Source organism: Myxocyprinus asiaticus, chromosome 23 (assembly GCF_019703515.2).
Source record: "Myxocyprinus asiaticus isolate MX2 ecotype Aquarium Trade chromosome 23, UBuf_Myxa_2, whole genome shotgun sequence".
Taxonomy (NCBI): domain Eukaryota; kingdom Metazoa; phylum Chordata; class Actinopteri; order Cypriniformes; family Catostomidae; genus Myxocyprinus; species Myxocyprinus asiaticus.
Genome location: NC_059366.1, coordinates 8,424,808 through 8,447,515, shown reverse-complemented (window position 1 = coordinate 8,447,515; position 22,708 = coordinate 8,424,808). Strand labels below are relative to the sequence as shown.

At 38.1% G+C, this 22,708-nt stretch overlaps 1 protein-coding gene across 3 annotated transcripts in view; it reads right to left on the bottom strand.

Annotated features, from left to right (window-relative positions):
* LOC127413937 (sprouty-related, EVH1 domain-containing protein 2) overlaps positions 1 to 22,708 on the bottom strand; it is a 63,286-nt gene that overhangs the window by 18,726 nt on the left and 21,852 nt on the right. For all 3 annotated transcript variants that reach the window (XR_007892712.1, XM_051651518.1, XM_051651517.1), the window contains exons 2-4: positions 19,097 to 19,274; positions 18,734 to 18,902; positions 16,633 to 16,697 (exon numbers count right to left, since the gene is read on the bottom strand). Coding sequence is in view for 2 of the 3 variants with exons in the window: in XM_051651518.1 (XP_051507478.1) it covers positions 16,633 to 16,697; positions 18,734 to 18,902; positions 19,097 to 19,274 (412 nt within the window). In the remaining variant the exon portion in view is untranslated. The remainder of the gene's footprint in view (positions 1 to 16,632; positions 16,698 to 18,733; positions 18,903 to 19,096; positions 19,275 to 22,708) is intronic.

Genomic DNA, 22,708 nt, shown 5'->3' with positions numbered 1-22,708 from the left:
GACAACCATATACTGCACATAAGCACACTTTACACACATATAGACGTCAGAGCACTCAGTCCAACGTAACGTGGCTCAACTTCAGTGTGCAATTAAACAAAAAAATCACTCAGGCCACAGGATTTGTAAAAAACCTCTGAAGTCTCCCTGTTATTAGAGGAACTCAAAATGATTCCAGCATGCTGGGATATTGGCCATCACACACAAACCAACTGCTCTGGTCCATAACTTCACTACAGACAGGACTGCAGAACACCTCACTGGTCAAGAGTTTGAGGTCAAGATAAAAAAAGTGATGTTAAATTATATGAGTACAAAAACATATTTAAGTGAATCAAGCAATAGACTATGTACCTTTCATTAATGATAATATGGTCCCACTTTATATTAGGTGTCTTTAACTTCTATGTACTAACATTAAAATTCATACAATACAAAGTACTTATTGTGTAACTACATGTTGTTCAGCAAAATTCTCAAAAGATTCACATTTGAGGTTGAGGTATGTGAAGGTTTAGGAGTAGGGGTAAGGTTAGTGCTAGGGTTTAGGGTAAGGGTTGAGGTAGTGTTAGGTTTAGGTTAGGGGTTAGGTTAATGTAAGTAGAATAAAAAAACATGTATGTACATAAGTACATTCCATAAAATGCTTAAGTAAATAGTATTTAAAGATATCTGATAACATAATATCCATGCTTTAACTTTTGGTATAAAGTCTGGTCCAAATTGAAGCTTATTTTTTGCCAAAAATACCACTTTAGATGGGAAGGAGCATATAACATGACCAACTGTGGTTTGCTTTTTTCTTGAAATTTAGGGGTAGATATAAATCAAGTCTCTATTGAACAGCTTCATTTAAAAATCTCATTGAAAATCATGCCTCAATGGCCAAAGGCATCTATGACAAGGAATAAATGAAAAAAAAAAAACAAAAAAAATATATATATATATATATACTTGTTAGTAGGGAAACGAAAAACCTTCGGAGAAAATCTAGACTCAGCTGGGGGAGCCACTGGTGGAATATGAAGTACTAAGGCCACATCCACACTAATATGTTTGCGTTCGATAACATATACATTTTGCTACATTTCAGCCTCTCACCCACAGTAGAAAAGTGTTTTCCTCCACTGAAAACAGAAAGTTTCGCAAACACTCTCCATTGCCGCATGCTGAAAACAATGATGTTGGGTTACTGAAAACTGAGTTTTTAAATGAAAATGGATTAGTATGGATGTGGCCCAAATTGGGACTGCTGTTAGCTCAAAAAAAAGAGTACTTAAACAACTGTATGATAAGACCACTTTTAAAGTCTGCCTATGAGAGACTAGGCAAGAATAGTTCAGCAGAAGGAAAAGGAATGTGGCTGTACTCTATCATAGCCAGGTTGGAGTGCAACTTCCAATGACATCCAGGATATAAACACAAACGCAGAATTTAAGCTTTCACTGTCCAGCTGAGCTTCATCGAAAATGTTGGCGTAGTCGGTAGACACAAAACATAAGAATGGTGCAGACAGCCAGCTGCCTGTGTAGGTGGATTGAACCGAAGGACAGAATGACAGACAGACAGGCTGGGCGGAAGGGAAATGATTAGTGGCTGAGAGTCTGGACGTGATCCTTCCTCTGGCTGAACCGGATGCCTTCAACAACCACCTGCCAGGTGCAGTGTGAGCGCAAACACACTCAATCTCAGCTTAAAAAGATACATGCGATCAGAAGAATGTGTGTTTACATATTATTAAAAGTAGCCTGTTGGCACGAATAGCAGCAGGAACAAATAAAATGAAGCTGTAAGTGTTAGTTAAAGATCCTATAAAATTAAAATTAAAAGGAGTTTTGCATTCCTGTAGCTCAACTTGTAGAGCATGGCACTAGCAACACTTAATTTCAAAATCGTAGGGATTAATCCCACTCTTTGCTGCTATAAGATCTTCCAGTCTTCCACTGTTGGAATATAGCTGCATGGAATTGCACACCCCATATTCCATATTCACTCTAGCCTTTCGAAGTAAACTCTTTTGACTACAAGCCCATTTGGACAAGTTTGATATATTTGCAGACGATGCGCAAACTCATCAAAAATAGGGACAGAACACATCCGTAAATACTGTGCTGACGAAAAAAAAATAGTTGTGCCGACACACGTAATACTGAAGTATACTTTGTCCTTAAAGGGTCGAGGCTGGTTTGCATTAGCCAGTTAGCCCCCAGCGATACCTATACATATACTACTGCCTATTCAAAGCTAATGCACCAGCAGGATAGTCACTAGTGAAGCCTGGGACCTTGTGTGCGTTATGCATTCTTGTGGTGCCATTAGCTAATCAGCGTTGTCAGGACATCATTTCCATGTGGCTCCAGAGTGATTAGTCCCATGCCATTTACGGCTCAGGAGATTAGCTGCATGCACCAGTCGAGCAACTTCCATTGAGATTAAAGAGAATGCTAACAGATAGCTCTTCCCAGGTATTAAAGACCTCCTTGGTCAATACAGGAAGAAAAAAACTGCACTCATCAAGTCAATTTATCGGGTCTTACACAGACACCACAGCCACTTGGTCACTGGGATCGGATAGTGCGATGCCACTCAAAAATACTTTTTCCTGTTTTTCCATGTTTGAGGCTGGACTCCAGCTGTGCAAGAGGAACAGAAGCCTCCGGTGCTTGGCCGTGCCCTGCACTCTGGCCCAAGCTCTCTCTCACTCTCTCTGTGTAGCATGCCCAGGCCTTCGTTTCCCCTTCATGTTCCTACAAAAACCTCAATAGTGATGGCCAAAAATAATACAGGCGTTCCTCAAAGGCCTGCCAAGAGCCTGAGCTGACATGATTTAAAAATATGTTTAGGAGGATAGCTGGGGCTGGACTTCTGGAGATAATTAAAAACACAGACCCTTTCAGATGTTTACACTGCAGGCCTAAAACACTGGATGAAAGTACTCCAGCAGTATGATACAGACTTGGAGGGGGAAAAAACTACCTTGTGAGCTACCTCGCAGTTTACTGCCTACAAAGGCAGCATTCTAGCCGAGATGGAATCCCATAAGTGACAGATTTGGAATGCTCTACATTGGCAGCAACACTGAACACCACACAAATAGTGCTCCGTACTGTAGACTTGACTCACAATTGATTCCAGTGTTTGAGTTTAGTGTTAGCATGTTGCTAAGCTAACAACACCATACCAGAGATTATTTAGCAGAGATGGGCCACTTCTATTAAAATGAATGGGCGAAATTAGAAAGCTCAACCAAGGAGCTCTGAGTGCCCAACGGTCAACGGCTGTAGAAAGGAAGTCCCAGCCAATCACCTTTTAGATACAGACATCAGCTGTCAATCAACTCTGAAACGTGCAAGCGCATTAGCTATACAAGCGAGGAAAATGGCTTTTTTTGCGTAATATGAGGTAAAGAATAAAAATGTATGATACCGGTATTGTCAGATTTGATTGTTGATTTGAAAAATGTTCTTTGATCGTAATCTTGACCAACTGTTTTTGGTCTTTCTCCATTCAAGTAGATAGGAGCTGCACTGGCATGACTGGAAATAACCTCCAGAATGGCTGAGAGTGGAGTCACTTGCTAGAAAGACTTTAACCATACTCAGATAAGCATAAAATAGATAAACAAATTTTGTGTAAGTTAGTCCATTTGTAGTTAGATTAAACAAACTGTTCTTTATACATTTTGGTATTCAATGAAATACATTTATTTTTACAATAAGAGTAAATCGAATATGTGACCAAATTTCACACTATGCAACTAAAAATGTATGGCTGATAAATTTCCAGATTTCACTCTCTGGTGAAATCTGACATTTTAACATATTAGCAATTTCAAGGCATCATATTTATTGATGGAATACATGAAATTTGAACATTTTTAAACCTAAAATGTAGCCTATATGATGAAAAACTAATGATAAAATAACATTTTATATATAGTTTTTGTAATGTACCCAGATTGAATGGACCTTATAGCTGAATTACACCAAAATGAATCCAAATTCAATCTAATCAAAAGTGTAATTGAATCGAAAAGAGAACTGGTGTTTCCAAATCAGGAAATCTGTTTCAATACCCAGCACTATTTTAGGGTACTTTATACTGCTTTATTTTATAGTGCAGCATAATTAGGCTGTATAATTTTTGGAACAGCCTTTATGTCAGAAGTTATCTATGATTAAAATGTTACCTACAGAGGCAGCTCACTAAGTTTTGGAACAAAGCGTTTAAGAGCAAGACATGGCACACCAAATTAAATCGCTAACCCCCACCAAAAATCAGTCTTATCGAAAAGCTCTAAAGTGTGTGGCGTAGCAGAGATAACAAGAGAGTTCAAAGGCACATGTGGCCCAACTCTGATTCAAAGGCATACCTTCTCAGCAGCAAAGCCAATGCCTGCTCATTAATGATGTGCAATCAGTGGCACAGTGGGGGAGGGTTGAGAGATAATGAGGGTGAGGGGAAGAGAGAGAGCTTTGGGCAACTTTATTCTTTTGGGTAATTTTACAGATGGCCCCCCTTCATTAAGTTTGAGACTCAGGCTGGCCACCCTGTGGCACGAAAACACCAGACCAATCCAAACCGGGCCAGCCAGAACGTCTGCGCAATAAACCGGCTCTAACCGGACACAGCTTAATGTGGCCTCATGGGACCTGCTGAGAGAGGACCAAACCAAAATGCACAAAAAATAAAAACAGTGGCTTGTAGACAGACCAAAACTAAGTATAGAGGTCAGAAACAATAATGGAGGCATCAGTGAGCATATTGTAAGGACTAGGTACTGCATAGCCAGTGACACTGAGATATAGCACAGACTTTAAATGTCCAAACACTTTTCCACAGTTGGCAAAAAGTAGGCATGTTCCCCTTCTACCTTTAAATTGAAACAGCATTGAAGAAAACGAAATTGTTACATTTTGTTAAGAAAATGAGTTGTGCATATCCATACAAAACTCTGTACAAGGGTGTTCAGGATGGTTGACAGGGCCTTACTATATGGGTTCTGGTTTTTTTTGGGGTGGTTACCTGGAGGTTGTAAAGTGGTTACTAGGATGTTCTGGGTGGCTGCTCACTGGCCCAAGTTAAATAGCCCATCCCCAAGTCTCTATGAGATTCTGGTCCCTAGATACGGCTCAGATACCTCCTTCAATGTAAGTCGATTAGCATGTTATCATCCACCAGATGAAAATTTGTCCAATTGCTTAGAAAAGTTATAGCACACCCCTCCACAACAAGCCGCACAATTTGAGGTTTCATTTATGTCCTTTGCACAAATTATGTGGGAGGAGTTAAAGCCCGTGTACACTTTTCTGCATTCCGGATCGGATTGTGCCCGGCCGCCCGTGTTGCCTTTCTGAGTATACTCTTCTGACCGCGAGCGAATACGAATGCGTTTGATGCATGCCCACTACAGCTGCTTTGTGATACTCTTTTATTACAGTTCAATGGCCGGCAAATGCGCTGACAATGCGCACAGATGAGGACGCGTCCGCAGAGTCGAGAAAATCTGGGCCGTGAACGGTCAGGCCGCACGGACTGTGCTGATGACGAAATTTGGGTCAAGCATACTGTGTGTGGAGTGATAACTGAAGTATACTCAGGCCTTTACACATCAAAGTTAACACTAAGGGTTTGTTAATAGAGGTCGACTGATAGTGGATTTTACCGATAACTAAGTTGGGCAGTACTTGCTGATAACCGATTAATCAACCGATAATTTTTAAAATTGAAACTGAATGAAAAATATAACACTCAAAGTAAAATAGTGCTGAATTTTATTACAAAAATAAACAGAGCTGACTGAACCATGAAAATGTATTGTACTTTTTTATATGAAATAAATATATAAATATATATGAACTAATATTCGAATTTTAAAGTCAGCTGATTTTTAAATTGACGTTGTTTCCTTAGTCCACAGGAGGGAGCAATAAATACATAAACCATTCAGCACTGTTATATTATTGCATAGATAGACAATTCCTATCCTGGCTGTTAAAAAAAGAGCATTTCATTTTCAACTAATGTGCATAAAATAAATACATAAAAAAGTTTTAGTCGGTCCATATTCTCAAATGTTAAGTCAAATGTAAAATGAGGGGGTAAAATGCTTCAATATACAGTTCACATAGTGTTACACTTGCACTGATTCCTACTACTCCAGACTTAAACTTCATAATAACAGCAAAATACCACATTGTTTTTTATTCATTACAGTATGTAAAGTAGCAATATTCACAGACAGCAGTGGTATTCGGCTGAACTCGGTGGTGAAGCGGCTCAGACTATAAGCCCAGGCCAGGGGCTGTTCAATAAGCGGAACACAACAGTCTGGAACCGAATGCAAAAATCTCAAGACAAACATTTCCAAGTTGAACATCTTTCCTGATAAAGCATTTAAACAACTCATTGCTTAATCTGAGAAACATTTATAAGAGAGCAAGACACAATGGCCAAAGACCTGCACCAACTGAAAGGGGCTGTTCACACCGAACACTTTTGCAACCATCCATTTGTTTTTCTATGCGCTAGACAAACTTCTTTGTTTCCCTTTGTTTTTGTTTATTCAGTGTCTCATGCAGGAGCGCTGTTTTTTTAGATGATGTGTCTAATTAAAAATAACTTTAAAAGCATACTGAGACACCTGCTTTCTGTTAAACTGTATTTGTTGCGCTGTGTCTAGCCTTTTTTAGCGCAAGAATGGGAGCGATCTTAAGTCATCGTATTACAGTGAGGATAAAAAAATTTAATTGAAATCAGATGCGTTTCTGATTTGTTTATACGTTTCTCTCGGCTGCATGAAGATATTAATTTGCTTTCTCACATCACTAGCTTTAAATATGCAACTTAGCTGGCTAACGAATGGATAAACGTGACCAGCTGGATATAAACTGCTAAATATAAATTACTTTATAATGATATGACAACGTATACTGTAGTGTACTGTATACATACCTTTTCGTTGTTGATGTTTTGATTTTTGATGTTCCGCTCCATGCAGAGTGTCAAAACAAACACCACAAGGCATCAGTGAAGTGATCGTTTTTATTTCACCTCTAGAGGCCACTCTCAGACCCTTCCCAGCCATTCCAGCACCGGACGCAATGGGGAAAAACTATCGTTGTGGATTTTTGCCGATAACCGATAGTTCCAGAAATCTGTTATTAGTGTCGATTAATCGGCAAAATCGATATATTGGTCGACCTCTATTTGTTAAATCCCTAACTCTAAATATGAGATTAGGCAAACCTTAGCAATAGGGTTGCCAACTGTCCCGTATTAGCCAAGACGTTCTGCATTTTGGCCGAATTGAAGACCTCCCATACAGGATGCCTATAGAGCTGTTCAGATAGTAGTCCAAAAACCTGCAAGACGATTCGAATTTTCAAGCCATGGGTTCCCTCAGGAATTTCTTTTGGGTTTTTATAATGGCAGTTTTAGATATAAAGGTATACCTGATAGCACACTTACATCACCTAGATGTCTATTTGATGTATGTTTACATCTGGAAGATTTATTTATTTATTTGCTCATCTGCAATACTTCTAAAAGACACTTCCTCTTGGATGTCAATAAGATGTTTATGATTAAGAATGTTTGTAAATATGATCATTTTAAGATGTTTAGCAGATGTTATTTAGAATGTGATGCTTTCCAGGTGAAAAGCTCTAAAACAGACATCTCGGACACGTACATGTGCTATCTGGGATGAGTAAAACAAGGCCTGTAGTGTTAAAAATACTACAAGAGACTTTCACATTTTGCTCATAAATTACACACAGTCATACATCTAACGCTAATTTTGAAGCTATTGTGTGTGTTTTTTTTAAACACATTTTGCTATCACAATGTTAATTAAGGACTACAACTATCATCTGCATGGGAGCTGTGTGCTTTATAAAATGGACGACACTTATAGTCCTTTTTTAGCGACAGGTTAGCAAAATGCATTTTTAAAAGACAACGGCTTCAAAGTCCACAATTTAGACATGACTGTTTAATTTATGTTCTAGAACAAAACGTAAAAGTCTCTTCAATTAATTTTCAACACAAATCTTATTTTTCTTGTAATTAGAAAATCCCTATTCTAAAAACCCATAGGAAATTCCTGATTCCTAATTCATTTCGAATTACCCTTCCGAGTTGACCTACAAATTGACATCATGGCTAAAAAGCCCTACTCTCCTGTAAATGAAGCTCTAGAAATTGTGCCCCATATTCATGTGGCAAAAAGTTGGCAAGCCTTTATGTATCTATACTTATCAAGCATCACTAACAAGTTTTACATTTTCATTTGAACTGTGTGTAGCTTAACTTTTAAGGGCAAACTCTTCTGATAGTTGCTCTGCCTGTCAGAAGAACATCTGAAGGGCTGCATGCTTGACAAGTTGTGACTTTAAAGGTTAGTTTTGTAGGTTTCAGCATTTCTTCCTTTACAGCTGTCCGTCAAAGCTTTCCTGCTGTTCAGGTCCACCGCAAGCAATCAGATTTGATCTTAACCTAATGCCTGCCGTTCACATACGAGTGTGGTCAGTGTGTGCATGGCTACCTGCATGCTAGATGCTACCTTTGAAGGGTTGCTTTGTGAAGAAAGTTTTCTATTCTCCAAAGGATCCCACACCATTCACAACAAGGTTTTTATGGTGCTTTCAATCTTTACAATTCCTCAATAAGACAATCCAGAGAGTGAAAAATGTGCCAAGTAAAATTGCCTGTAATTTGCCACCTTGCATATGAAGCAGGAAGCCCAGAGGGTGGAAGGGCACTGGCAGCTTTTCCAGTGCTGTGAGACTTTACATACACATAGTCCACACACAGATGCCCAGTACTGCTAAGGACCAGAGAGGATAAAGGAATAAAGGTACTCTACTACTAGCATAAAGGAGCATTGATACTTTCCACCTTATTTTTTCCCCCTCTTCCCAGAACTGTTAGTCTTTCACATCCCACTTCCTTTGAGCATCCTCCAGGGCCCTAGCTGTGAGCTCTCTATACAGCAAAGCCTTATCCTGCTCAACTGCTGTACAGGAAGTTTTTTTTTTTTTATTATTATTATTATTTATACAGTATATTTCTATCATCACACACACCACACAACCCAAATAGTCTGAAACTAGAGTACCTTACTCTACTAGAAAAACAACAGCACAGACATTCTGCTTAACATCTCCTTTTGTGTTTCATGGATGAAAGAAGAGGGTAACGGTTTGGGTCGAAATGACAAAACATACAATTTTAGGTAAACTATCCCTTTAAACTCTTTGATAATAAGCTAAAAAGAAAGTCAATGATGCCAAGCTAATTTGACCAGTCTCTCTCTGTATGCAAAACTATGAGTACACCGATACTCGCCAGTATCAAATTCAAAACAAAATTACTAATTTTGCTTTGCAACTGATGACTCATCATAGCCATTATGACATTTTTAGATCGTATCAGAAAACACTGCTTGTGTCACGGTCGGTGACGTTACAATGATGGAGTTATGTCAGAATTATGCTAGAGGGCGGAAGCGCAGTAGATCAGGGGGCTAGAGACTGCTGCTCTGCTGAAGAGTGTTGATGACTCACTGGGTGCTGAATCCACTGTTCTGCCTGTCAGCTCAATGTAGTGAGTGATCTAGCAAGTGTATAGCCCTCCGACCAGTGTTGCCCAACATTCTTTTAAAATAACGTGTCACTTCCAATAACTACTTACTAACAAATTGTCACATCGTCGAAATATAACGTTTTGCTCTTGACATGGAAGTGTTTATCACCCCAACATAGTTTCCATGCAATTACTTTACCCCTGCAGACGTTGTGCTGATTGCTAAACTTTGCAATCATGTTCATTGATTATGATGCCAGCCATCTAGAATTGTTACATCAGAGTTGCTTGCAGTGTAGACATAATGTGTCGCACAATGCATAAACCTATGAGAATAAATTATGGGGAAGGAACATGCTTTCAATTGTGTTTGTCAGTAAATAAAATAAATATTTAGAAAAGTAACCCATGTTACTTGTTTGAAAATGTAACAGACATTAAGGTGTAAATTTAAAAGTTAAGTGCTATTTAACATTGTTTTTTCTAAAAGTAATTAAATTACATAACATACTTAAGGGCCCATTCATACAGACACACTTTTACATTCCATGTGTGAGTTTTTTATTGTTGCACTAGAGGGTCGTCTCTGACCATTACGGCACATCACACCATTTCTTCATGAGCACAAGCAGCTAGACGAACAGACTCATCTCACAGTGAAAGTGACTTTTCTGTAGCTAAAATAGGTGTGCTTAACTGAAAAATCGAAACACTGCCCCCAGTGGCCAAAGCCATAAGTGTTTTCGGGCGTATGGGCATGTGTGAGATCCATTTTTCGGGTGAAATGTCAAAAACTTGAAAACGGAGGGGTGCCAAAAGCAAGTTGTGAAGTGAGTTATTTTCAGCTGTACAGGCTGTAATACAAGCCTGGTCTCATTGAATGAACGTTACTCTACATACATTTTTATGTGCTGCTTTCTACATTTTGCTGCAGTTTCCTGGTGAAATGAACACCAGAGGTGCTACAACAACTGTATTTTATTTATTGTCACACAAATCACAAGTAAAATGATTATGACATTATGAAAAATTTATTTTCCACTCTATTACTCAACCCCCACTATGATATGATATCAAAACACTTTTACTTTAATGCAGGATTTAAAAACAATACATTTTAACACTTGTACTACAGACCCACCTACATATTCACACTTATGTCTATATTGTTAGCTTGCTTGGTAGCTCACCTGTTTAAACGGTTATCACCTGAAAAAAGTGCATTGGACTTTGAGTGTGCACAAAATTGAATGTAGCACAGAAGCGAAAAGGAATTAAATGGTTGCTTCAGTTTTTTCAAATTTGCATTTTAAAACACTATCGGTTAGGATTAGGTGTTGATTAAGGGTAAGGATGTCTGTTTTGTTAAACTCTCATTTATCTTTCCGGACACTATCAGTTAGGTATAGTGTACAGTTTTAGGTCAGAGAGGTACGTTTTACTCATTAAAACCTCCATCTAAAATTCACCTTAAAAACCTTGTCTGATTACAACCTCATTTCGCTCGGTTTTGGCACCCTCCGCTGGACATTTCGCTTTAAAACTGCAGCCAAACGTGGAATGAAGAACGTAGTTTCAGTTTTGTAAAAACTTTGCAATGTTCACGGAAATTTCATGAGACCAGGTTATGTAATACAGTGAAGAGGAATACCAAACCCCAACCCCATACCTAAACCAAACAATCAGTAGAGTAAACATTTTATATTAGAGGGAAAAATGCAATCTCCGATTCATGTTCATCACTGATTGTGTGAACGCGATTACTTCCAGGTTTTAACATGGGATCCAAACCCGGGTCTCCCGTTTCTGGTCGTGCCACAAGGGAAATCAAACACACTTGAGCCGGTGCAAAAATGTCTGATGGGAGATGAAGTTTGTCACTGAGTCTGCATAGTGTGGCTGATCCTAGGGTACTGGAACTCTCGGAAACAACATGCCGACTTCCCGTGTGATCACATTGAGATGAACGTCTTTCGTGAGCACAACCAGCTAGACAAACATCTGTGTCCATTACGGCATATCTCACAATTTTTCTGTCTCACATCAAATTTGCATTTTTAAGATATTGTGCCGTTAAAAATAGCTCATCTTTAGAATCAAAGTAAAATAAGTGCCAATTTAATTTGGAGCAGGATAAGTATATTTACATATGGACAAGTGTTCTGAGTGTTTATATTTTGTATGTGATATGGGGAATTACATGAACCTTCTGTTTTTAACACATACATATGTCCAGTGTGAACAGCACGTAACAATGGAAGTATGCTTTAATTACTAATTTGATTTCTTGTAACGTGTTACCCATTGATTTATACCCGAAAGACTGCCTAAGACTGACAATGCAACATGAAAAGAAAGCGAAATGAGGGTGAAAACAGGGTGAAGCCAAAGCAAGAAATGTCTGTGAAATCAAAAAATCCATTCCACTTTAGGACTCCCCAAGCTGTTTTGTCATATCCATGTCCCAAATCCTTTCTTTTCCAGGAAATGTCATTTCTGAACAATTCAAGATCAAGGTGTTGTGAGCACAACCTCCCCAAAACCAGTCCTCTCTCAGCGCATGAAAGACACACCCTGCTAAACGCCCAAGAGCAAGTCCTTTCCCTGATCTGAATGAGCTAAAATGAGCTGAGGTTAAGTATAGGTTAGTTCACAAGGAAACATCAGGAGGAATGTACATCCCAACAGAGGAACAGCACCCTAGACATAATCACCCTGAGCTGTAAATCCAGACCCACATTTCTGCTGTCTGTGGCCACTTGCCTCACACGGCAATATATGGAAAGGTCATCAACACCAGGAACCGGCCCAACAACTGTACCACCAGTCTCACGTGGAAGTGTGTGTGTCCACTCGCTTCCAAGTGTGTCTGAGACACATTCAGTGCCTGAATTTGAATTGATGTAACAAACAGGATGCAGAATTAAAATCTGAATTAGAAATGAATAAAAATAGAAAGAGAAGTTAATAGAATTAAGAGAAATTTATAGAAATAAGTTTATATTAATAAAATAATATACTATCTATCTATCTGTCTATCTACAGTTGAAGACAAAAGTTTACATACACATTAGCCAAATACATTTAAACTCAGTTTTTCACAATTCCTGATATTTAATCATAGAAAACATTCCCTGTCTTAGGTCAGTTAGGATCACTACTTTATTTTAAGAATGTGAAATGTAAGAATAATAGTAGAGAGAATGATTTATTTCAGTTTTTATTTCTTTCATCACATTCCCAGTGGGTCAGAAGTTTACATACACTTTGTTAGTATGTGGTAGCATTGCCTTTAAATTGTTTAACTTTGGTCAAATGTTTTGGGTAGCCTTCCACAAGCTTCTCACAATACGTTGCTGGAATTTTGGCCCATTCTTCCAGACAGAACTGGTGTAACTGAGTCAGGTTTGTAGGCCTCCTTGCACGCACATGCTTTTTTTAGATCTGCCCACAAATTTTCTTTCGGACTGAGGTCAGGGCTTTGTGATGGCCACTCCAATACTTTGACTTTGTTGTCCTTAAGCCATTTTGCCACAACTTTGGAGGTATGCTTGGGGTCATTGTATATTTGGAAGACCCATTTGCGACCAAGCTTTAACTTCCTGGTTGATGTCTTGAGATTTTGCTTCAATATATCCACATCATTTTCCTTCCTCATGATGCCATCTATTTTGTGAAGTGCACCAGTTCCTCTTGCCGCAATGCACCCCCACAACATGATGCTGGGATGGTGTTTTTCGGCTTACAAGCCTCACCCTTTTTACTCCAAACATAACGATGGTCATTATGGCCAAACAGTTCAATTTTTGTTTCATTTGACCAGAGGACATTTCTCCAAAAAGAAAGATCTTTTTCCCCATGTGTACTTGCAAACTGTAGTCTGGCTTTTTTATGGTGGTTTTGGAGCTGTGGCTTCTTCCTTGCTGAGCAGCCTTTCAGGTTATGTCGATATAGGACTTGTTTTACTGTGGATATAGATACCTGTCTACCTGTTTCCTCCAGCATCTTCACAAGGATCTTTTGCTGTTGCTCTGGGATTGATTTGCACTTTTCGCTCCAAAGTACATTCATCTCTAGGATACAGAATACATCTCCTTCCTGAGCAGTTTGATGGCTGTGTGATCCCATGGTGTTAATAATTTCATACTATTGTTTGTACAGATGAACGTGGTACCTTCAGGTGTTTGGAAATTGCTCCCAAGGATGAACCAGACTTGTGGAGGTCCACAAATGTTTTTCTGAGGTCTTGGCTGATTTCTTTTGATTTTCCCATGATGTCAAGCAAAGAGGCACGCAGTTTGAAAGTAGGCCTTAAAATACCTCCACAGGTACACCTCCAATTCAGTACTCCTATCAGAAGCTAATTGGCTAATTGTCTAAAGTCTTGACATCATTTTGTGGACTTTTCCAAGCTGCTTAAAAGCACAGTTAACTTAGTGTATGTAAAGTTCTGACCCACTGGAATTGTGATATAGTCAATTAAAAGTGAAACAATCTGTCTGTAAACAATTGTTGGAAAAATTACCTGTGTCATGCACAAAGTAGATGTCCTAAATGACTTGCCAAAACTATAGTTTGCTAATATTAAATCTGTGGAGTGGTTAAACTTCTGAATTCAACTGTATCTATCTGTCTGTCTGTCCATCCGTCCATCCGTCTATCTAGTATATACAGTATAAATATGAACTTTCTCCATGCTAGAAGAATACTTCATTTCCCAGAATGCTCTAACAAATCTTGTGTTGGACTAATTAAATTCCTCTGTTGTGTGACTGTTGAATTTCTTTGTATTGCAAAATTTTGCAAAAATGTACAAAATTTTTCCTGTCACTCCAATTCAAATTCAGCATTCTGTGGGGAGTGGCCAACTTAATTAAAATTCCAACTCATGAATTCAAAGGGAGCGTATTTAAAGTGTGTAATTTCTGTGCTGCCAAAAGAAATAGCAAAAATAATGATTTTTAACTTTTAAACACTCTCCCTATCTGCCATTGGTCCACAAACAAACAGTCCCGACCCAAACTCACACCTTTGGTTGAGCCAATGTTGCTGTGTCGGGCAAGTCCGAATGCTCAAACAAACAAAGCAATGTTCTTATAGCTACTTAAAGCCACAGACTTTACACTTTTCAGACCTACAAATTACTTGCTTCTTGAGAGGTTAGTTGCCTCTCCATGATAACTTGGAATATGCATAAGCATTTTAACACAGAAAAAAATAACACGCTTAACCTTTAAATTCTGAATTTTGCCCAACCCTGCTTAATAGTAAATCTAAAACTTCATTCTGTTTCCCTATTGCAGGGACACACCCAACAGCACTAGAAGGGCATAAATTCCAGGACGGAAAGAAGTGCTGGATTAAGTTTCCTTTAGAGCTCGAGGTCCTTATCTTAGCAGTCTACCTTTTTGGCCTGAAAGCGAGACAGTCAGCGAATGAAAGACGAGCCGTGAGGCTTCCCCTGTGTATGCCCCCCTCCTTCACCCAGGGCGGCAGTAAATCAGGATGGCAGTTAGCTAGGAAGCAGCTGCTAATGATAGTTTTACTAGGGAGAACAGGAAGTCATCTCCTGACCCTGCCTGCTGCTCCTGCTCTCCTGTGACAAAAGAACAGTGAGTGGGCAAAAGCCAAGCAGCGGTATAGTCTGCTCAGAAATCGCCACAGGAAACCAGCCTGCTATCACATCCACCATCTTCAGAAAACAAAGGCCCATCTCTTCCACAACAGTCTCGGCTAAAAATATCACAAGGCCTTTCTGGGACGCTTCACTCAAACAAAACCCACAGACATGAAAGCGGAAAGGAAGGGGAGAGGAAGTTACTAAACATTACTTACAAAATATACATGCCTTCAGTGCACATATAGTTTAAAACAATAATCATTACAAATAAGTAGGGGTGAATCTGAAGTAACATCTCAAGAACATGCCCGGGTCTTAATTCAACCCAAAATCAAAAGAATTAGGCTTTATAAGAAATTATATTTTGCTTAAAAAATGAGGCCTATTTCCGGGACCATTAATCATTTATATATATATATACACACACTACCGGTCAAAAGTTTTGAAACACTCATTCTATATTATAATTTCTTTCACAATTTAGAATAATAGTAAAGTCATCAAAACTATGGAATAACATAAATGGAACTATGGGAATTATGTTGTGACTAAACAAAATCCAAAATAAATCAAAACTGTGTTATATTTTAGCATCTTCAGAGTAGTCACCCTTTACCTAGAATTTGCAGAAATGTACTCTTGACATTTTCTCAACCAACTTCTTGAGGTATCACCCTGGGATGCTTTTTAAACAGTATTGAAGGAGTTCCCATCTATGTTGGGCACTTATTGGCTGCTTTTCTTTATTATTTGGTCCAAACTTTTTTTTTTTATTATTACATTTTAGTTTTATAATGAAATAAATGAATATGGTGGCACAATTATATTTTTGTCTACAAATCTAATTTCAAACATTTAAGCATACGCCTCCAGATCAAAAGATTTTTAAGATCAAGAGAAAATTTCAGCCAAGTGTTTCAAAACTTTTGACCAGTAGTGTGTGTGTATATATATATGTTTTTTTTTTGCATTTTGCATTTTGACTATTTTCATGGCAAATACAATTTCCCCAATGCTGAAAAAATCTAATTTGCATTAGTGTGACACAAATACTGATATACTATTTAAATTATAAAATAGTTATGCATTATTGCAGGACTTTCTGCACTGCGTCTGTGCTGATTTAAACAAACAAAAAATACATTGTGTTACAGTAAAAATTTGTGTATTGCACTATGAGAATTACCACTGTAAATAATGGGAATTACAAACAAACTCAAACATAAAACATTGTAGTTGCATTACAGTAATGAGAATTTGGGGAAAATAGGGTGACAATGCACTAAATCATAAGGTTACTAAAAATAGGCTTAATTTCTTTATGTAAAATATATTTCTATTTTTATTTTGAATGCAATGTTTTTGTGATATTCACTCATTTGTAAGTTGGATAATATGAGGTGGATTAAATGATTCTCTCTTACTGTGAACACATCATCGTCTCCAAGTTCAGCTTCATTCTGGAGCGTTGATGAGGAAGTTGTGGAACCTAAAATAAAGCACACAGAAACAGGAGACGTGACTCGACAGACCTTCACATATTCTGACGGTTAGTGCTCCTGATTGAGGTTGGTCACAAGATCCTGCAGACTGACAACTCAAGCCAGATACTCCAGAGTGCATCGCGGAGCCTGTTTTCATGACATTCTCATCGTTAATATACAACCTATTTACCCTTTTATACCTTTAGTTATAGTTCATTCACAGCCTTGTAACTCACTTAAGATTGTGGGCCATCAGAGCAGTGTACTTGTCAAGGAGAATACGTATTTGTCTTTCTAAAAAGACAAATTTAATTTAATTAAACTCCCAACAATTTAATTCTCTTCAATCCTTAATGGGTTTGTGCACTATTCTATGTGTTTTGTGCATTTTGTCTAATTATGTAATTTATTCTCTTATTTTACTTTTACTGTATGTATACAACATTTGTATGTTTTGATATGATTTTTGCCCTTTGTAAACACTATTTTATAAGGAGCTATATACATAAAGTTATACTTCCTGACCAACTTTCATAGACAAAAGAATGAAATGACAACACTGAATCTAAAAGGTTATGTTCGGAATAGCACACTGCCACTGCTACTACTTTTACCATTTCTGCACTATATAGTATATCTATACTGTGCAACGTATACACATTTTCGGCATCTTTCTTTCTACAACCCTAATTTCGAAAAAGTTGGGAGAGTATGGAAAATTCTAATAAAAACAAAAAGGAGTGATTTGTAAATTCGATTCACCCTGTGCTACACTGAAAACACTACAACAAAGCATTATTTGATGTATGTCCTTGTGAATTTAAATGTATATTTTTTGAGAATATACACTCATTTCAAATCAGATGATTGCAACACGCTCCAAAAAAGTTGGAACAGTCGAGCGTTTACCGATGTGTAGTAGATGACTTTTTGCCATATGATGAAAGTGAATAGTGACTCCAAACCCCAAATACAGAAAAAGAAAAGAGCCATTGTTGTTTGATGTTACTAACATCCAGTATGCGCCGTAGTCGCCATATTTGATTTGGGCGCTGCGATCAGGAGTTGATCAATGATTTGATTTGAGAGTGAATGACTTAAAGGAGTGTTCCGGGTTCAATACAAGTTAAGCTCAATCAACAGCATTTGTGGCATAATGTTAATTACCACAAAAAATAATTTCGACTCGTCCCTCCTTATCTTTAAAAAAAGGCAAAAATCGAGGTTACAGTGAGGTACTTGCAATGGAAGTGTATGAGGCAAATTTTTAGAGGGTTTAAACACAGAAATGTGAAGCTTATAATTTTATAAAAGCACTTGCATTAATTCTTCTGTTAAAACTCCTGTATTATTTGAGCTGTAAAGTTGTTTAAATCGTAATTTTAACAGTCATTTTAGGGTTTGTTGACATTACATCGTCATGGCAATGAAGTTGTACAATTGGCTATAACTTTACACAAAAAAGGTTAGTTAGCAATTTTATCACACTAAAATCATATTTACATGCATATTGATTATGTCTTGTGGCTATATTTTTGAAAAAGTGAGTATTTTAATGCTGAAAAAATGGCTCCATTCACTTCCATTGTGAGTGCCTCACTGGAACCCCGATATTTGCTTTTTTTAAAGAAAAGGAGGGACGAGTCATAATATCTTTTTGTGGTAATCAACATTATGCCACATATGTTGTCTACTGAGATTTATTTGTATTGAACAGGACCAAATTGAACCTGTTTCCTTAAGTTTCGTTCCGTTAATCACACAAAGTGATCGTACTTGGAATATAGTGCATGTAGAGTCAAATTGGCTACTTTTACTGTGGTTTTATGGTATTTTTTTGTCCTTTATGGAGCTTAACAGCATGTCACATTATAACTTTCGATATATGGAAAAATCTTGTGTGAAGATTTCTTTTCCACAGAAGAAAAAAAAGTAACACGGGTTTGGAGTGTCATTTGGGTGAGAAATAACTGCTTAATTTTCAAAGCCCAGATACAGGCATTTAGGCCAATTCTAAGGTGGTGTTTTCAAAAGCTCTCACCCTCTGTTATGTCCTCCAAGGCTTTCCGCACACCTCTGTCAAAGGCACGGGCATCTGCGGGGCTCTGGAACGTCAGGCCACATTTTTTGTTGTCGACCTTCCAGTGGTGAAATGTGGGTGTGGCCTTGGTGTAGATCAGATCCTTCCTCACAAAACATTCCAAGATCACCTGCCAGCCAAGGAAAACGGACATTTTAGAGTCGGAGCTCACAGTCTTTTGTAGCACTGCCAGGGAAAATCTAGCAAATCACATTACAAATGGATTTGCAACCCGATTTGTCTTGGAAAAGAACTTAGCATGCAAAACTCCTCAGGCTGTAAATCACCCCATGGAGAGGAATACTGTGAATTCTGGTACCACACCTGCTTGTCTCTGAGGCGCTCGCCCTGGATGAGGAAGTCGCTGCAGCCGGTCAGCTCAGCAGGCATCACCTTACAGACGCCCACCCTGCTGAGGCCTCCGCCTTCCTGTGCCAGCCAACCTCCACTGGAGTCATCTCGGGTCATGACCACCGCTTTGACGCGCACAATGTAACTGTCACTGAGAGGAAGAAAGAGAAAGAAAGAGATGGGTTGAGACTGGGGCAAACTCCAAATTAGGGCTGGGCAATATAAAATTACCTTAACAACAATAGAGTTCACTGCAAACTCGCCACAGATAATTTTCACATGCAAATTTTTTGTAAGCGACTTGCACGTGAGGTTTAGAGTTTAAGGAAAAATGCTTTAATATCATCTGATTAAAAGGTGAAGTGTGTAATTTGGGCACCAAAGAGAATTGTTGAAATAACGACTGTGTTCAAACTGGTTTCCCGAACACTCCTACCGTCTTTCATTGGTCAAACTTAAAAGATAGTCCCGCCCCAAGCTCACACCATTGGTCCCATGGCATTTTTCATATATTAAAGTATTTTAGTAACAATATATGTAACAAATTGTTTTTTATTAGTATGTATTAGTATATTGGTGCAAATATAAATATAAATAATTTTCTTTTGTTTATTTGGTGAAAAAAAGTGTGGGAAAATCTGCCTTAATCATGTTCTTTTTAGTTCTTACATTAAACAACAGGCAACCTGTTTGGTATTAAAGTTCCTTTTACTGGAAAAAACACACTCAAGTATATCAAGTATTGTAAAACCATTTGTAGGCAATTTCTCTCTCTCTCTCTCACTCTCTCTCTCTCTTTTTTTCCAATTTACCCAACAAAATCCATTCCAAATCCATTTGGATTCATTTTCATTCATCTGCAGCTTAACAAAATGATCACTTGCTGCAATGATGTCACAAAAAGCAGTAAAAAACTCACAATATTCACAGCGTAAATTTTAAACATGACCAGATGACAAAAAAGTGAACAGAAAATGAATTTCAAGTCTTCCCTTGAGGCATTTTCACTAGTCCTAGGCCTGAGCCTGGTTTACTTTCAAATGAACTCAACTTGGCAATGCAAACAGCTGAGTGAGTCTTGTCCCCTGTTCTTCCCCTTATAATGCTGTGAAAGCCAAGAGTCAGCCTTATATGGTAACCTGAGCTGGCGTCTTCAATAATTAACCAGAGAGAGAGAGAGAGAGAGAAAGAGAGAGCGAGCGGACGGGCGAGGAGGTGAGGGCACGTCTTAAGACCAGAGTGACTAAATCAATACACTGAGCCAGAGGAAGGAAAGGGCCTCATGTACATGTGAACAAACACACACACGCACACACACACTAAGACTTCGCTGCAAATGTTTGCTAGTTTGAGAGTGATGAACCTGCAGCAAACCTTTGGCGGCAATGAAGAGCTTGCCGCAAAGCTCATTTGCATATAAAAATAAAGAGTAGCAAATTTACAGCAAGTTTGCAACAATTTTGCCAGAACTCTCGATTTTTGTAAGGGTTTACGAAACCATGCACTAGCTTTACCAAGCCATGCAATAGCTTTACAATAAAAAAACGATAGCTTTACGAAGGCATAAAATTGGTTTATATTAGCCATACAATATTTTTACCAACCCATATGTTAGCTTAAGCAAGCCATGCGATAGCTTTACGATGGTCATATGATAGCTTTACAAACCCATATGATAGCTTTATGATAGCAATACGATAGCTTTACGTAGCTATGCGATTGCTTTACCAAATCATATAGCTTTAGCATAGCATTCTACCGCTTTATGAAGCCATACAATAGCTTTACGATAGCCATACGATAGCATTATTATGCAGAGGTACGCAACGCATAGGGGCGCCATGTAAACTGGGGCCCCGGCCAGAGGTTGCACTAGAAAAAATCTTTATCTGTTACTCTGACAGACTGTTGAAAAATTTCCATTATGGTCTTTTTTTTTTTATCCGTCATACTTCTTTACATTTCATAAATAATGAAGCTACAATCAGGGGTGTAGCATCCATTATAATGGCATATACGATACATATTATATATAGGCTAATAGATTTATGACTCAAGCGTGAGTATTTTGAATCAGGAGTTCTAGTGTGAAAATTCTACCTGTCAATCAACTGCTGCGATAAAACATGATTTTTAAACTTTGCCAGTTATGTGCGGCTTGAAAAGGAAATAACCGCCTGGCTGGAAAATTTGAAAAGCGCAAACACTCATGTACAGACATCACGGAACTTCAGTGTGTCTGATATCAAGCAGCTCAGTTAAAACAGGTGCTCCATTAAAATAATGGAGAATCCAGCTCTATATGACATGTTTGCTGTGCACTAAGATTAAATGCAAGTAAAATTGGCAGAAACAGTAGGCATTTTTATTGTTCTTATACTTTTTGCATTTTATTATCATGCAGAAACACATTGACATACTGTAATGACTGATGTATGCAGTCATGAAACCAGAGACACTCAGCTTGAAATCCAAAAAGATTTAGTCAAAAGAGACGCATAAGACCAGACTCTCAACCGCCCCCCCCCCACAACCCCGCTCTAAAGATACATGGGGCGCAAAATTTTTGGTTTTGCATACCCGCTCGGAAATAGGTAGTTGCGCCCCTGCCATTATAATAATCATATGAAAGCTTAACAAAGCCATGAATAGCTTTTCCAAGCCATGCAATAGCTTTAATAAGTCAAATGATAGCTTTACAATAGCCATATGATAGCTTTACGAAGCCATAAGATAGCTTCCTGATAGCCATACGATATCTTTGTGAAACCATGCGATAGTTTTCAAAAGCCATACGACAGCTTTACGAAGCATGCAATAGATTTACGATAGCGATAGCTTTATTAAGCAAATTTTAGTTTTACGATAGCTTTACAAAGCCATCAGATAGCTTTTAGATTTTTTTCAGAAGCCATATCTTTCCAAAGCCAAACATAATTTAAGTCGCTGTTCAATGATAATGTGACACATGAGAACAAACGGTATTTGGCATAACGGACATCAAACCTGATGTGACATGTCAACACACTGAAATGATGACACGCATACGGAAATGAGAGCTCGGGGGCAAATTATCATCATAACAAATGAAATTTTGGGTTGCTCCTATCACATGGCTTCAGAAGACCTGGAATATAGCACACATGATGTATGGACTACTATTTTTATGGTACTTTGATGCTGCTTTTTGGAGCTTCCAGTAAAATCAGTATCTACTTCTGTTGTGTTGAACATTTCCTTTTGTGTTTCACAGAATAAAGAAAGTCAAATGGGTTTGGAAAAACATGAGTGTGAGTGAATAACAACATAATTTTAATTTCTGGGTGAACTGTCTCTTTAAGTTTCAGATTGTTCTCCTGAGAAAAAGACCCCCAGTGATATGTGTCTCCTCTAGAATTTCAGAAGAGATCTCAAACTCAAAATATGAACTTCTTAACTGAGAACCTTTGAGCAATAAAATTAAGTGGTCACTTTGATGGTTTGACATCAATTATTGAGAGAAAATACAACAGCATCTATAAAACATGAAATCATAACATAGGCCATAGCAGCCATAAGAACAAGTATTTGTAATTATTACACGCA